The 15,241-nt window shown below is 51.4% G+C and overlaps 2 protein-coding genes across 7 annotated transcripts; one reads left to right on the top strand and one right to left on the bottom strand.

Annotated features, from left to right (window-relative positions):
* Positions 1-2,306: 2,306 nt before the first annotated feature.
* On the top strand, positions 2,307-3,579 carry RNASEH2C (ribonuclease H2 subunit C). The gene is made up of 4 exons (XM_032879477.1): positions 2,307-2,551; positions 2,740-2,939; positions 3,019-3,138; positions 3,444-3,579. Exons 1-4 carry the CDS (start codon positions 2,380-2,382, stop codon positions 3,468-3,470), a joined length of 519 nt encoding a protein of 172 aa, XP_032735368.1. The 5' UTR covers positions 2,307-2,379; the 3' UTR covers positions 3,471-3,579.
* Positions 3,580-3,961: 382 nt separating this feature from the next.
* KAT5 (lysine acetyltransferase 5) lies at positions 3,962-10,987 on the bottom strand. 6 transcript variants are annotated; one of them, XM_032879473.1, is made up of 14 exons: positions 10,796-10,986; positions 10,630-10,696; positions 10,236-10,304; positions 10,008-10,144; positions 9,568-9,750; positions 9,404-9,478; positions 9,228-9,302; positions 8,310-8,558; positions 8,143-8,232; positions 6,705-6,845; positions 6,534-6,627; positions 4,507-4,666; positions 4,301-4,382; positions 3,962-4,206 (listed from the first exon to the last, which is right to left on the bottom strand). In XM_032879473.1, exons 1-14 carry the CDS (start codon positions 10,805-10,807, stop codon positions 4,072-4,074), a joined length of 1,569 nt encoding a protein of 522 aa, XP_032735364.1. In that variant the 5' UTR covers positions 10,808-10,986; the 3' UTR covers positions 3,962-4,071. The 6 variants fall into 6 exon arrangements, with proteins under 6 accessions (XP_032735364.1, XP_032735365.1, XP_032735361.1 ...); XM_032879474.1 differs by having other exon boundaries at positions 9,568-9,723; positions 10,796-10,985; XM_032879470.1 differs by having other exon boundaries at positions 10,630-10,987.
* Between the last annotated feature and the right edge of the window lie 4,254 nt (positions 10,988-15,241).

The following is a 15,241-nucleotide window of genomic DNA, read 5'->3' as shown; positions in this document are numbered from 1 at the left end:
TTTTTAACCTTAAAAAAAGAAGAAGAATGGTGAACTTAGAATATCAGCTTTTTTAACCCCTAATGAATGAAAGGATCTAGACAGTGATCATCTATGACTGCTAACCTCACAAAAAAGAGATATGAGGAGACCCCTGACAGAAAAAGAAGCCATCTCCTTGAAATAAATCTTGCCTCCCCCTGGCGCGCCACCCCAAGTATCTGACGGCACTTCTAGATCTCACTATTAATTTGCAGGAACTGTAGGACAGATGCCCATAACCCTAGGAACACAATCAGTAGAATCTAGACTGTGGGAAAGTTGCAGAATCAAAAATATAAAAATAAAATCCAACATCTACTCCTGAGTTAAAAAAAATCGGTTAGTAGTATAACTGTAACCAGATGTGTATAACAAATTGAAAGTCAGCTTCATGATTATTGGTGAAATGGCAAAGCATTCCCACGAAAATTTCAGGAAAAAAGAAAAAGATGTCCACTGATACTAGTGAATGTGAAATTGTTCTGAAAGTGTTAGAAAATGCTACAAAGTACATAATGCAATGAGGAGGCAAAGTTATCATTGTTTGGAAGTGGAAGGACTAATTCTGGAAGACCCAAGAAAATAAAATGAAAACTCTTAGAAATAACAGAAGAATCCAGTATCTATCTGGTTTAAGAACTAATGTGTGAGAATCAACAGATTTCCCAAAAGCTATGCCTGCCAACCAAATCCAGCTCACGCCTTGTTTTTGCAAACAATGTTTTTTTGGAAGACAGCCATGCTTATTTATTTGCATATTGTTTATAGCTGTTTTTATGCTACAATGACAAAGTTGAGTAATTGTGACAGAGATCATATGTGAAATTTGCCAACCTCTGCTTTAGATAAATAATAGTTAAAACAAAATGGAAAGCGGGGCACCTGGGTGGCTCAGTTGGTTAAGCAACTGACTTGATTTTTTGGCTCAGGTCATAATCTAAGGGTTATGAAATCGAGCCGGGCATCCATTTCTGCGCTCAGCACGGAGTCTGCTTATCCCTCTCCCTCTGCTCCTCCCCCTGTTCTCTGTCTCTCATAAATAAATAAAATCTTTTTTTAAAAGTCTCTCTCCCCCTCTCCTTCTGTCCCTCCCCATCCCTCCATCTCTTAAAAAAAATAATAAAATAAAATGGAAAAAATCTATTTTGTAACCGAAAAAAATAAAAGCTATCTAGAATAAACTTTAAAATATTTAATAACTATTATATATAAAGAAAACTTCACAATTGCACAGACATAAAAGGAGACGTGAATAAGTGGTATTATGTATCTTACGCTTGATAGAAAACTAAAGCAAGACTCTTATCTTTTAAAACCCTCCAGCCAAAGACTACCAAGAACACACCTGTAGTTGAATGAATGGATTTTTTACTCTTGCACTGTTGTTGGGCATCTGAGTAGGAGGGTGTTTAGGAAGGATTTGTAGGATTTGGGCTTGTGCTAGGTGATACAGGGGAAGGTTTAAGAAAGCCAGAGTTTTCCTCTGGATTGGATACTGTCAGAAGTGGGAGTGTTTCTAGGATGGGATACGTTAACAAATCCTACCTAGACAAAAGCTAAAGCTACAATTGGTAAAGGTCACGTATATTACCCAAGATGGAGGGATGTTTCATCATTTTTAAGGTCTGGACAATGTTCCTGTCTTTGCTGTTGTTCACATGATCTTGTTTTTGTCTTGATCCCGCCCGTCACAGAGTGACATCGTCTGATGTTGATGTACTGTGAAATTGTTCCTGTTTCACAGAACACCACGCACAGCACCTGGACGTCTAGAGGTGTGCTTTTTTCTCAAGTCTATAAATCAAGTGCAACTGTAATCTTAATTGCCAGTTTTGTATGTGCTTGTTTTATGAAAGAACTTGGCAAAACATATCTAACTTGGGTATCTGGGCAAATAAACAGAGAGGGCTTAAGAAACCAAAAACGAAATAGTACTGTGAAAACAAAAAAGGCATAAGAAGAAAAGGTTGATAAATCTACTACAAAAAAAATAAAAGTCGCTGTTTGGAAAACAAACCACGAACTAGGATACAGTATCTTCCACGCATTTGAGGAAGGGTTGATGTCCTATTAAAACAAACGAACGAGCAACTCTCCCTACCGATAACATAAAAAGAGTAATTTTCGTAGTTTTAATTTTTTACAATAAGAATGTACCACCGAAAAATATTTTCGAGAAAAAAAGACCGGGACTTGAACAGGGAAAGGCGGGGCTCGCAGAGGCTCAGAGGAGCCTCAGGGAAGGACTATGCCTCCCAGGAGCCTCTGCGCTTATCGTCCCCGGCCTCCCGACAGGCTCCGCGCGCTTTACGCGCCAGCTTTGGCCTTAGCCAGCGAGCGGCGGGATCGCGGCGGAGGATGGAAAGCAGCGACGAGGTGGCTGTTGAGAAGTGCCGCGTCCACTTGCGCCCTGGCACGCTGCGCGACGCCGCCTGCGCCACGCTGCATCTTCTGCCCTGCGAGGTTCAGGTTAACGGGCCCGCCCCGGTGGAGCGCTTCTTCACCCCAGCCATCCGCCAGGGTCCGGATGGTGAGTGTTCAGCGCGGGACTACGGCTCCCGGCAGCCCCCGCGCCCACGCCGCGCTCTCTTGGGCGAGGAGCGGCGCAAGGACTCCTGGGGATCGTGGTCCACCTGAGGTGGAGGGACGGCCCCACGGGGCTTGCCCTGCAAGGCCTGAATCAGGCCCTCACCGAGACCCTGCGCCTGCTTCCTGCAGGACTCGAAGTGTCGTTTCGGGGCCGCAGACTACGGGGCGAGGAGGTGGTGGTGCCGCCCGGCCTCGTGGGATACGTGACGGTGATGGAAGAAAAGGGAGAGGTGCCGGTGGGGAAGGATTTCTCGGAACGTTCGTCGAATGAAGATGAGCGAGAGGAGCAGGAGCTGGCGGAGCCCCCCGAGGCGCTGGAGCGGGACTTTGTGAGCACAGGGGGACAGGGGCGGAGGGGGGTTGGGGCGGCAGCGGTGGCCCCGATGTTGAGCTGGGCCCCTTCCTCAGGACCAGTTTATCGGAGCTACTGCCAGTTTCAGGCGCTTCACACTGTGGGGCCTGGAGACCATCCCTGGTCCGGATGCCAAAGTGCGCGGGGCCCTAACCTGGCCCAGCCTCGCTGCAGCGGTGAGTGGGTGGACGGGCTCTCACTCTAACAGCCCCATCCATTTCCTTTTGACTTCAAGGTTATTCCCTGGGTTGTTCAGAATCTTGCCCGAGTGCATTTGGAGCTTCGGGGCCGGGAGCACAATGGGGCAGATGGAGCCTGGGACTGGAGGATTAGACTGGTCGGGGGTGCACTGTGGTTTCCCCACCCCTGACCTGTCTAGAAGGGGGTTATCATTCTGAGTAGCTTGGTCCCACCTAGAGTACGTGAGCCACCCAGTCACTGTATGTCAACAATCTAACAGTAGAGGTGACTCCTGTTGCAGATTCACGCACAGGTGCCTGAGGACTGAGAACCTGAACTTGACATTGAAAGTCACCAGTCCCTCCACCCCAATAAGCCAGCTCTTCATTTTGGAACCACGGATTCCATCACCGCCAATAAACAAGCTCTTCACAGCACCTGTGAGTTTGTGGGCACCTTGGGAGTCCCCAAACTACACTGCCCCTTCTCCCACAAGAAACTTTCATGGCTCTGGCCCATAGAAACAGTTTATTGCCAAGGGGCAGTGAGGGCAAAAGCGGCCAGAATTTTGCAGCCAGACCCCTCCCCACCCAACTCCTACTTTACAAAAGAAATTTTTACAGCCACTGGCCCCCTGTACAGAGTGCACCCACTCCCCCACCCCCCCATCCCACTGTACACAGCTGCCTGGCTCTGTCCAGTCTCTGGTTCACAGCAGGCCCAGACCTGCAGCCGGCTGACCTTGGAGCTGATCTGAGCCCTGAGCTTACCCTGGTGCTAGGCACCAGCAGCCCCTACCAGGCCTGTCCTCTCATGGCGCGGTCTTCAGCGCCACCTCCCTTGGTGTGCCTCTCGGGGGCCCCGGTAGGGGTGGGATGTGCCATCAGCCCCAGTTCTCCTTTGTCGCCACTGCTGTGGCCAGTGTCCGGTCACCACTTTCCCCTCTTGCTCCAGTCCTTGGGAGTGAAGTGCAGACACTTGGAGTCGATCCGAAGGAGCCTCTTGAGCATAGCTCTTTCGTGTCCATCCACGATGTCCTCTGACAGCGTGAGGATATACTGGCCCTGGATGGGAGACGGGGCCAGAGGGGGTCAGCCCATGTGGGGCCTGCACTCTGCAGCCCTACATGCACCTGTCTCCCCTTGCCTGCCTCCCTACCTTGTAGTAGTTGATGAGGTTGAGGTATTGTAGAGTGGAAATGACATCCTCCTTCTTGATGCTGGTGATTTCACTGATCTCGCTGTGGGAGGGCAAAGATCAGGTCCTTTGGAGGCCTTCGTCTCTGCCCCAAGCCCCCAGGAACCCCAGGAGTGAGGAGGGGCCATGCCATGCACCCCCAGGGGAGGAGGGAGTGCCAGGCTCACTTGATGGTGATCTGTGGCCTCTCCCCGCTCTCTGACTTCAGCCCCATCAGGATCTCCAGAATGGTTTGAGACCAGTAGCTCCGGTAGGATAGGAGGCCAAGGTCTGAGAGGGGCTTCTCAGGAGTCCCCGTTTTCCCTTCCACTTTAGAGAGTTCATAGCCTACAGCAAGGAAGCAGGAAGGGGTAGGTCAGCGATCACACCTTCGTGCAACCAATGTTCCAGAACACAAGTTAGAGAAGTAAATTGCCGGGTTCCCATCTCGGTCCTGCCACGTGGGGCTTGTCTGCTTCATCTGTTTCCCTGTAGAGAACTAATAACCATTCATTCTTCATCTCTGTGCTGCAGAGGTAGGTACTGATGGGAACAGCTATAATCCCAGGGGAGTGCAGAGAAAATGGGAGGCAAGTGCCTCTGATTTTCATCATTCCAGACTCTGGCTGTCTGTGAGAAGGGAAGGCAGACCCCATGTTTGCTCTAGGCCCGAAGAGATTTGGCTCTGCAGTTAAATCAGTCCCCCTAGCTGCGGCCCGAGGAGCATCAGCTGCTCCAAGACCACGCTGGCCCAACTAGGTGTTGACAGGAAGCAAAGAGAGAGGCACCAATGCACTTCCTGGGTCAGAAGGTGATCATTCCTCAGCAGGTAACTGAGGACTGGTCACCCGAGCCCTGACCACTGGCACACAGTTCCCAGTGAGCCCCTCAGGCCCTGTGGAACCTTATATAGCTTCATGTCTCTTGGCAGAATCTTCACTGTCCCTTAGGGTTCTGGGGTGTCACCATTACCTCTAGAAGCCCTTCTTCGCCCTCAATCATAACTATGTTGGGTCACGGCCCTTTCTGCCCACCCCTCCCAATCTTTATCAGCCAGCCTGGCCCAATTTCCTGTGACTTCCACTGAGCAGTCTAGCTGGGAGAGGGACAGAGAGGCTGCTGCTTTAGAGAAAAACAGCCTGGAAGGGGTAGGAGGCACACCTGATTCCTACTGAATTCTGCTGGGCCCGCCAGTGCCTGTGGAGTCCTGACAGACCATCTGGAGGCCACACTCGCCCCAGGTGGGAGCTCCTGGCCCCTCCCTGGCAAACATCTACCTGCCATCAAGTATTGGCCACAGTGGGTGCTTCTGGAGCACCTGTCCACTCCTGCGCGGGAGGACCGAGTGCCTCGCGCTGGTGACCTTGCCCACATTCTGTTTCCACTGAGGTCTGACCTTCAAGGCTTAGATTCATTTTAAGTGTCTGCCCACTCTACCAAGCTGAGGGCTTTCCGAGGATGGGCCCCCATCCTGGCTTCATTTTGTTAATAAAATTCCTCAAATGGACCATGACCTTGATCAAGTCAAGCCTCTGCATCTTCATCAAACAGCTGAGGCGCCCCCTCCTGTCTCTCAGGTCAGGGCTTGATTATCCCAAGGGTTCCACTGAGTGGTGAGTTGAATGGAGTAGGATTAAGCTGCTGGGAAGCAGAAGGGGGCAGCTGGAGGACAAAGAAGAGTTCACGTATGAAGGAGTCGAGTCCCTCATGGGCTTCACGAGATGGACCTGCCTGAACCCAAGGAGAAGAAGCCAAAGCCATACTAGTCAGTGCTTCCTTGTTTTTGCTGAATTAACAGCATTTCGAACTTCCGCCGTCTGCAAGGCTCAGGCCACAACTAGTGAAACGAAGCACTGCTCCTTGCTCAGGAATTTGTATGATGGCCCAGAATCAGACAGACGAGCAACAGGGGCTCACCTGCCTTCTGTCCAGGGCCCTGGGCGGGAACAGATGAGTCAGAGTTGGGAAAAATTGGGTAGTGTTTAAAAACTTTTGCCAAGGAAAAATGAGGAGCTGCAAACCTAGCCCAGATGGGCAGGGCAGTCACCCTGAGCATGGAGGGAACCTTGGGCAAGTGCTAGCTTTCTTTCTGGCCAGCCAGGCAGGGCTGATGATCACAGCAACCTAGTACCTAGGGGAGGTGTGATGGCAGCCCTGGTCCCAGGCCTGCCCTGCAGGGGCCCACCCTGCCCAAGCCGAGCTCGCAGGTACTCACTGAACTCGATGAGCAGCTTGCCATAGCCCCGGCGCTGGTAGGGAGGCAGGGTCAGGATGCAGGCCACGTTGTAGTCCTCCGTGGATTCCTTTTCCTGGAAAATGGGGGTGGGGGAGTGAGGAGGGGCCACGGCTCTGGGCAGGGCCGAGGCGGGTCCGGGTGAGTGCTCACCTTGGAGAAGTAGCCCACGATGTGGAAGCCCTTGCAGTCATACTCTGTCATGACGTAGAAGAGGAAGGGGTCTGTGTCATAATACAACGTCTTGTGGTCGAGGAAACACTTGGCCAAGAGACACAGGTTCTGGGAGTAACTCTGCAAAGGAAAAGGCTTGTCACCGTTCTGGGTACCCTGTCTTAAATGTGGCCGTTTGGTTTCTCTACCAGAGGCTGGTGACAGGTGACCACCCTTCCTCCCTGGCCCCTGACCCATTCTCTTAGTCAGGCTGTCCCTGGCACTCAGGCACAGCTACTTCTCAGTGGCAAGGACCCGAGTACCCACTCCGGGAGAGTGTCTGCCCAGCTGTCTTGCTGGGGAGCTGGGGCTGGTTTACCCGTTCCCCACACCTCCAGCTAAGGCCTGCGGGGGAGCTTCCACGGCCCTCTACTGTGGTGGGTCCAGGAAGACAGGCTGTGCCAGGGTTTAGGAGAGCAGCTCTACCCTGGTGACAGTCTAGGAATCTGCTTGTCAAAAACCACAACACTCTCCTGGCCTACAGTCACACCTACTGGAGGCTGATCTGTCCTACAGTGGAGGGAGGATACTCTGAAACTGAAAGTAACAGCTTCAGGAGCAAAACAATCTTACTGCTCTGCTTCACCTCCACACATAAGTCCTCCCACCCATCAGACTCGGCTTTTAACCAGCTGATGGGCACTGCCATCCGGGCGCCTGAGTCTTAGTAACAGAACGGGGTGAAAGCAGCACATCCTTCCCTCGAGCCTCCTCAGCACCCGAGCCAGAGCTCTCCCCCGCAGTCCAAGATGCCTGCTTCTCCCCCACTGCCCTCTGTGCCCCAGGAATGGTCTTGCAGTCTTAAGAGTACACCCAGATGGCTCCCTTCTTCCTTCCCGCAGCCAATGATTAAGGCAGGTTTGAAGCCCCAAACCTGCAGTGACCCTCCCCCTCCCCCAGCCGACCTTCTCGCCACCTGAGCTCTGTCTCTTGGAACAGCCTTGCCTTGTCCTCTGCCTTTCAGCTGGAATGATCCTGACCTTTCATACCATCTGTACATCCATCCCCGCTGCTTGGGATCCCCTGACCTACCCCATCCTTCATGTCAAGGATCAAAGACCACCTCCTCTGGGAAGCACTGTGGGCCATCTCCCAGTCCTCATAACCCACCCTTTGTTTCCTGACCCTTATCCCCGGGATCTAAGTGGACGTTGGCAAATCTGTTTTTTCCATGGACTATGAAACTCAAGAGGTTTTGTCTAATTACTGGTCAGTATATCTCCCAATACCTGCCTTATAGCAGGAATTCAACAGAAATGGGATAAACTAATCTGTTGGCCAGACTGCTCTGTGTTTTCCTGAGCAGGAAAGAGTTGTGCATTTCACTTCCCCCAGGTCACCAGTGCCGATGACTCCCCACTGCCCCTTGGCCACAGACCTTGTTCTTACGGCCGTCAATCTCAAAGAAAGAGATGGTGCCCTTGCGGTAAATCTCGTTGCCCGGAGGATGTCGCAGGTCACACTTGGTCTGAGGAAGAGAGGAGGATCAGAGGCAGGGGCTGCATGGGGGGTGGTAGGAAAGCAGCTCCCCAGGACTCCTCGTACCAAGTGACGCTGCAGACACTTGAGGCTGCGGCCGTATTTGAGGCAGAACTCGCAGAGGTAGAGGACGGGCAACGTGGTGAGCTCCTGCGGGTACGGGGAAAAGTACCAAGGCTTCAGGCGGTGCCGGCCCAGCTCGATGCACTCGATGTTCTTCATCCGGGTGACAATGTCGTCGTGGCTCCGGTCCGACACCAAGCTTCCAGTCATGCGTGGCGCTGACGGTATTCCATCTGAGCTGTCCTGGGAGTCCTGCCCAGGGCCGGTGGGAAAAACACCAGGTTAGAGAAGACAGCTCAGGCAGGACACCTAACAGTTCGCATAACCCTTCCGCAGCTTTCCTTGTTCAAGCCTAGCAACCACCCAAGGGGGAAGGGGAGGCTACTACTATGTTATATCCCCCACTTTCCAAATAAAAGGAAACTAGGAAAGTTCTCAATTGCGGTTTGAAAGAACACTAATGACTGACCCGAACCAGCTCTACCTTGCTCCTAATCCTACCAACAATCATCACTGCTATCACCTCTTGTTTAGCTATTAATTTATTTATGTTTACGTGTTTGTTTTTAAAAATGTTATTTACTCAGCAGAGAGCAAAGCAAGGGGAGCTACAGGCAGATCAGGCAGAGGAAGAAGCAGACTCCCCACCGAGCAAGGAGCCTGATGCAGGACTCAATCCCACTGGGGTCATGACCTGAGCCGAAAGCAGATGCTTAACTGACTGGGCCACCCAGGCGTTTATTTGTTACTTTTTATAATAACCTCTACACCCAAGGTGGGGCTCATACCCCTGAGATCGAGTGGCACACTTTTCCAGCTGAGCCACCCAGGTGCCCCTTGTTTCTTTTTAAACCCACCACTAAACTCTCCATCCTGCTATGTTTCTCCTTTTCACCCAGACTCCCTCCTCCCCAGACCTACCTCGTCAGTGCCCAAGCAATTTGATTTTCGCTTCCGTCCTGGCTGAGCTGCCACTGCCCTACGGGCTGATCCATTCTGCAGGTAAAATGGTGAGAAGAGAACGGAGAGTGGTGAGAGGAGCCTGAAAGGGGCTGCCAGAGGGGAAAAGGAAGAAGAAAAGGGTCTGGGGGACTCACCTGGGGAAAAACCGATGCTGGAGCTGTCTCGCTGGGCACTGGAGTTGCTGGTGAAACCACCTCCACCTTCCGTTTCTGCAGAGAGAAACCAAGAAAGGTGGGTCAGAAGGTAGAGAAGGTGGGACCTCAGAGGAAAGCAAGGTCCCTGGAATTGCTGAGGGTACCGTTGAGCGGTGGTTGGGCTGCAGGCAGGAGCTGGAGGAGAGCGGCTGGTCAGGCTCGCCACCGGGAATGGCCTCCCGCTCCTTGGGCAGGTTGAAGCGGAGTGTGATCTGGACCGGGATTGGCAAGGTCTTCCCGCTGGCCTGGGCGGAGGCCGGCTGTAGAGATAGGTCCAGGGTCTTCCTCTGGGGTGGGGATGGTGGTGGGATGGGAAAGGGGAGTAGGGGCCCCTCAACGTGGAGTAATGAAGCCCCACCCTCTGCCCTCTCAAGGACATAGGAATAGCTACTGGACTCTGGAAACTACAATTTTGCCCCCATCCTTTGCAAGCTGAAGCCAGAGTGGAAGGGTGCAGACTTCTACCCATCCAAAAGCCCCTGAGGCCAAGAGATGAGAAAAGTAGGAGGCAGGAGAGAAAAGGTGAAGCAGGGGACCTACTCACCACCTCTCTCTCTGGAGAGCCGGGGCGAGACCCAGGAAGTCCGTTCTTGGTGGGGGTCTTGGCCTCTTTCTTGGGGAACTGAATCTTCTTTAGGTCCAGCCGCTCGTGGGTCACCCATTCATCCAGGCGTTTGTTGACTGCAGCAGTGGGGATGGCTCAGGAAGGAATGCCAGAGACGGTCTCCCAACCCCACCCTGCCTCCCTACCTCACCCCAGCCCAGGACTCACAGTCAATATAATGGACGTAGAAAAGCTTGCGGCCACTGATGTCCTTCACGCTCAAGATCTCGGCCAGGGCTGTGGGAACAACACAGGCAAGAGCCTTAGTCGAGCCAGGCGATGAGAATCCACCCTCCTAAGACCTGATCTCCTCCCCCAGGCCGGATCCCTAAGCCCCAGCACTTAGAAGCTTTCACCCGAACCCCCCTTTAGTCATCAAGTGCTGCCCCCTCCCCAAGCCCCGCCCTATCCATTGGAGAGGCAGAAAGCCACGCCCCTCCTGGGTATCTGCGCCCCGCCCGCCTCCGGATTATAGAGGCCCCACCCCCTCCCGAGGGTTCGGTTGACTCCCTCCCGCCCCTCGCCCTCAGGTTCCTTAGCCCCGCCCCTCGACGTCACTCACGCCACTCATCTTCGTTGTCCTGGTTCCGCCGAAGCACGGGCAGGCGGCAGCCCTCGATTATCTCCCCCTGGGGAGACAGCGCGGCGCCAGGGTCGGCTACTGGGGGGCCTCGGGTTCTACCCACCTCCCCTGGCTCCCTCCGCCCCGCCCCGGGCACCGGACTCACCACCTCCGCCATCTTCCCTCCCTCCACTGCCACTTCCGGCCCCTCTGGGAGACGTCACTTCCGGGGTTCAACGCGCCGTAGGCCCGCGCCTCTTGAAGCCGCTTTAGAAGAAGACTTTTGAGAGACACGGCTGTCCAGCTGGAAGCAGGGAGCCGTGCCGTTTGGCTGGCGGGAGAGTGGGGTGTTTTAAGTTTCGGCCCAAGTCCTGGGCGGAATCCCCGAACTGCGCACAACGATTGGAGGAAAGCTGAGTCTGTCACGTGACGCCCACCGGGCGCGACGCCGGTCACGTGGTTACAGCGCGAGTCACGTGGGAACAGGTTTGTGCATGGAGGACGACCGGGCTCGGGCGTCTCCTAGTGGCAGCAGGAGGCGTCGCCAGGAGGAACTGCGCGTGCTTGGCGCCGGGGGGCGGGGGGGGGGGGGGGGGGGGGGGGGGGGGGGGGGCTGGGGAAGTGGGCGGGACTGCGAACGGACCTGGTGCGGGGTGATTTGTGGACTTCCTTTCTTGGTGATGGGGATTCAGATGTTTGGTTTGTTGTTTTGTATATTAGATTTATTTTAAAAATAATGTTCATGCCTGCATTCAACAGATATTTAGTGATCCTCTAGCATGTGCCAGGCATTGTTCCAGGAGCCCGTAATACATTAGTGAGTATGGTGAAGAAGCCTGGTTTCATGGAGCTTACAGTCTTGGGGGTTGGGAGGAAAAAGAGAGGTATACATATCAAGTGTATTTAAAATTAAGTTATTTAGGGGGCACCTGGGTGGCTGGTCCTGGGATTGAGCCCCACATGGGGCTCTCTGTTCAGCAGGGAGCCTCCTTTCCTTCCTCTCTCTCTGCCTGCCTCTCTGCCTACTTGTGATCTTTGTCTGTCAAATAAATAAATAAAAATCTTTAAAAAAAATTATGTTATTTAGTATATGAAAAAGTGTTATGTGTTATGAAACCACCCCCCCCCAAAAAAAAACTACAAGCCAAAAGACATGGGTAAGTAAAGAGGTTGCAGTTTTTTAAAGATTCAGTTATTTATTTGACAGACAAGAGATCACAAGTGGGGGGAGGGTAAGCAGGCTCCTCGCTGAGCAGAGCGTCCATGGGGCCTTGATCCCAGGACCCTGAGACCATGACCTGAGCTGAAAGCAGAGGCTTAACCCACTGAGCCACCCAGGCACAGAGGTTGCAGTTTTAAATAGAGTGCTCAGGGCAAGCCTGGCTGTAATTGTATTATTTGACCAAAGCTTCAGAGGGGTAAAGGGATGAGCCAAGCAGATAATCTGGAAGGAAACTGTCTCCCTCAAAACAGACCATGATAAAGGGGAGAAAAGTATGGTCTCAGACCATCAGGAGTAAATGTGTACAGTGAACATCTTGGTTGATTGTCTTGTAGACCAGGGTTGAGCAAACTGGCCTATGGGCCAAATCCAACCCTCTTCTGGTTTTCCTACAGCCAGCCAGTGGGATCACTTTTATATTTGTTAATGGCTGGGAAAACATCAAAAGAAGACTGTTTTGTGATACATGAAAATTATGAGGTTCAAATACTCCTCATTTACATTTTATCTCTGAGGTCTTTCACATTAAGAGTAAATAATTGTGCCTGGGATGTGGTCCGTAAAACCTAAACCATTTACTGCCTGGCCCCTCACAGAAAATGTTTGCCAGTCTCTGCCTTACAGACTGTTGTGTTGTCTGTTCATTACAAAAGTAGGTTCTCTCTTTTTTTTTTTTTTAAGATTTTATTTATTTATTTGAGGAGGGGGGGATGAGAGGGCAGAAGGTCAGCGGGAGAAGCAGATTCCCCTTGGAGCTGGGAGCCCAATGCAGGACTCTATCCCGGGACTCTGGGACCATGACCTGAGCGGAAGGCAGTTGCTTAACCAACTGAGCCACCCAGGTGCCCCAAAAGTAGGTTCTTGACTGTACATATTGTGCTGTTCCAAATTCATTTGCTTAGCAACGTAAATTAAACACTTGTCACGAAATACTCTTAGCAATACTTTAATGACTACATTGTGCTTTGTTGTCTAGACGCATCTTACCTGCCATAACCAGTTACTCCTTGTTGAATATTCCAAGTTATTTCCGATTTTCCCCTATTACAAACAGTGCTACAAACACCGTCTTTCCTTATGTGTACAACCTTCCAGATATTCATAACAGCATGATTTGTATTGAAGATATAAATGGGGGAATGATTTTATCTGCCTTTTGGAAAGATCACCCTGCTGGCACTGTCTTTGAATTAAAGGAGGTAAAACCAGAACAGGACGAATCAGAAGACTGTCAAAATTGGCCATTTGCTGATAATAGTCAATAAATCAATAAGTGTTTATCCAGAGCCTGCTATCTATCACAGTTAGTACTGGTTCAGTCCCTTCTGCCTTGTCATAGTCATCAGTGACCCATGCTAAACCTGTGGCAGCTTCTTGATCCTCTTGGCAGTGGCATTTGGCATAGTTGGTCATTGTCTAAGCCTTGAAACACTCTTGTCCTTGTTTCCAGGATATCAGACCCTCCTGGTTCTCATCCAACTTCCGTGGCTGCTCCTTATCTCCTCTGCTCATTACTCTTCCTGTCCATGACTGCTAAATGTTCATGGGCCCCAGGTTCGGCCCTGCACTTTGTGTCTGTTTCCACACTCCCCCCTCATGGTCTCCTGCAGGCTCATGGCTTTAAATACCATTGATGAGCTGAGGTTTCTCAAATTCATATCTTGAACTTATATCTCTCCCCCCAACTCAGCCTCACCACCCGTTCAGCATCTCTGCCTGGTTGTCTAGAGATCATGTCCAAAACCAAACTCCTGGTCTTCCTTCCCGACTGTCTCCTCCCACTGTCTTTCTTGTCCTTGTCAGTGATGCTGTATCCATCCAGTTTCTCAGATCAAAAACCTTGAAGTCATCTAACTTTCCTCTCACGCTCAGCCATTCTAGGCTCTATCATTTCTCTCTGCCTTCATCACTACCACTCTGGTGCAAGCTACCACCACCTCCTCCCAGAACTATCACAATAGCCTCATCCACGGGAACAAGAGGGATCGTTCAAAAATATTAATTCAGGGCGCCTGGGTGGCTCAGTGGTTAAAGCCTCTGCCTTCGGCTCAGGTCATGATCTCAGGGTCCTGGGATCAAGCCCCGCATTGGGCTCTCTGCTCAGCAGGGAGCCTGCCTCCTCCTCCTGTCTCTCTCTGCCTGCCTCTCTGCCTACTTGTGATCTGTCAAATAAATTTTTAAAAAATCTAAAAAAATATATATAATTCACACCCAGGCACTTGGGTGTCTCAGTTAAGCATCTGACTCAGGTCATGATCTCAGGGTCCTGGGATCGAGCCCCTTATCAGGAAGTCTGCTTTTCCCTCTCCCTCTACTCCTCCTCCCCCTTGTGCGCACATGCACACACTCTCTCTAATAAATCCATCATTTAAAAAAATAAATATAATTTACACCATGTCACCTTGATGATCAGAATCCACCAATGGTTTGTCATTAACTCAGAGTAAAACTCAAAATCCCTGTATATATCCAACCCCATTACAACTCTGCTTCTCCTGTTGTCCCCTCACTACGTTCTATCCACACTGGCTTTCCCGTGTTTCCAGGACATAGCAGGAAGTTCCTTTCTCTGGTCCTTTGCTCTTTCCTGCCTGCAATATTTCCTCCCCATTTATCCACCTGGCTCAGTCTGTCACCTTATGCAAGCCTTTGCTCAAGTGTCGCCTTCTTGGTGAGGCCACCACTGACCTCCCCAGTTAAGCCTGCCATCCCCCACCCACCTCATCACCTTCCTCCTTTGCTCGTTGTCCTACATAGACTGTATCACCAGTGGTCAAATCTTGTTTTTCTTACTCACTTGTTAACTGTCTTTCCCTCACTAGAGCGTAAGATCTATCAACACAGGGACACAGTATTTATACTGTTTTGTCCAGTGCTGTTTTGCCAGCTTCTAGAATAGTGCCTGACTCATAGTAGGCATTCAGTTATCAAGGGATTAAGCACATGGTCTCCCCAGGGAGCCAGAGATGTGTACTGACATTTACTGCAGAGAGAGATTAGTCTTGTAGCATGGGAAGGAAAGCTCAGAGGAGACGGATCCAGGGACAGATACCAGAGTATTTGATACATGATTTACAGTTTAGAGGATGAGTAAATGTTGGCCAGAGAAAGGACTTGGGGATATTCCAGGAAGTGAAGACAGCAACAACAGAGAGAGTGAAAAAGGAAAAAAGAAACAGTTCGTGAACAGGGCATCAAGCATTCGACAACATTCACTGAGCACCAAGTATGTGCCACACCACGCAGGAACAACTTGAGTGAACACAGAGGAGGCCCCTGTTGGAGGGGGATGGACATGAGCAACTCACAAAACAGAACTAAAATAATCCCCGTGGAGAGTGGTAAGTGTTGATGATAAAGCAGTGTGATCTGGCCAAGAACGAGGCCCAG

The sequence above is a fragment of the Lontra canadensis genome, unplaced genomic scaffold (assembly GCF_010015895.1).
Source record: "Lontra canadensis isolate GAN:19392208 unplaced genomic scaffold, GSC_riverotter_1.0 scaffold66, whole genome shotgun sequence".
Lineage (NCBI taxonomy): Eukaryota > Metazoa > Chordata > Mammalia > Carnivora > Mustelidae > Lontra > Lontra canadensis.
Note: the sequence above shows the minus strand (reverse complement) of the source record. Positions and strands in the feature narration are given on the sequence as shown.

Excerpts from the sequence above, each read along its gene's own strand:
- RNASEH2C (XM_032879477.1), top strand. The coding sequence starts at position 2,380 with ATGGAAAGCAGCGACGAGGTGGCTGTTGAGAAGTGCCGCGTCCACTTG. Across the intron at positions 2,940-3,018 it reads AGGCGCTGGAGCGGGACTTT|GACCAGTTTATCGGAGCTAC; the intron begins GTGAGCACAGGG and ends CCCCTTCCTCAG. Across the intron at positions 3,139-3,443 it reads GGCCCAGCCTCGCTGCAGCG|ATTCACGCACAGGTGCCTGA; the intron begins GTGAGTGGGTGG and ends CTCCTGTTGCAG.
- KAT5 (XM_032879470.1), bottom strand. The coding sequence starts at position 10,807 with ATGGCGGAGGTGGTGAGTCCGGTGCCCGGGGCGGGGCGGAGGGAGCCA. Across the intron at positions 6,846-8,142 it reads TTGACGGCCGTAAGAACAAG|AGTTACTCCCAGAACCTGTG; the intron begins GTCTGTGGCCAA and ends TTTCCTTTGCAG. Across the intron at positions 6,628-6,704 it reads TCGTGGGCTACTTCTCCAAG|GAAAAGGAATCCACGGAGGA; the intron begins GTGAGCACTCAC and ends CCCATTTTCCAG.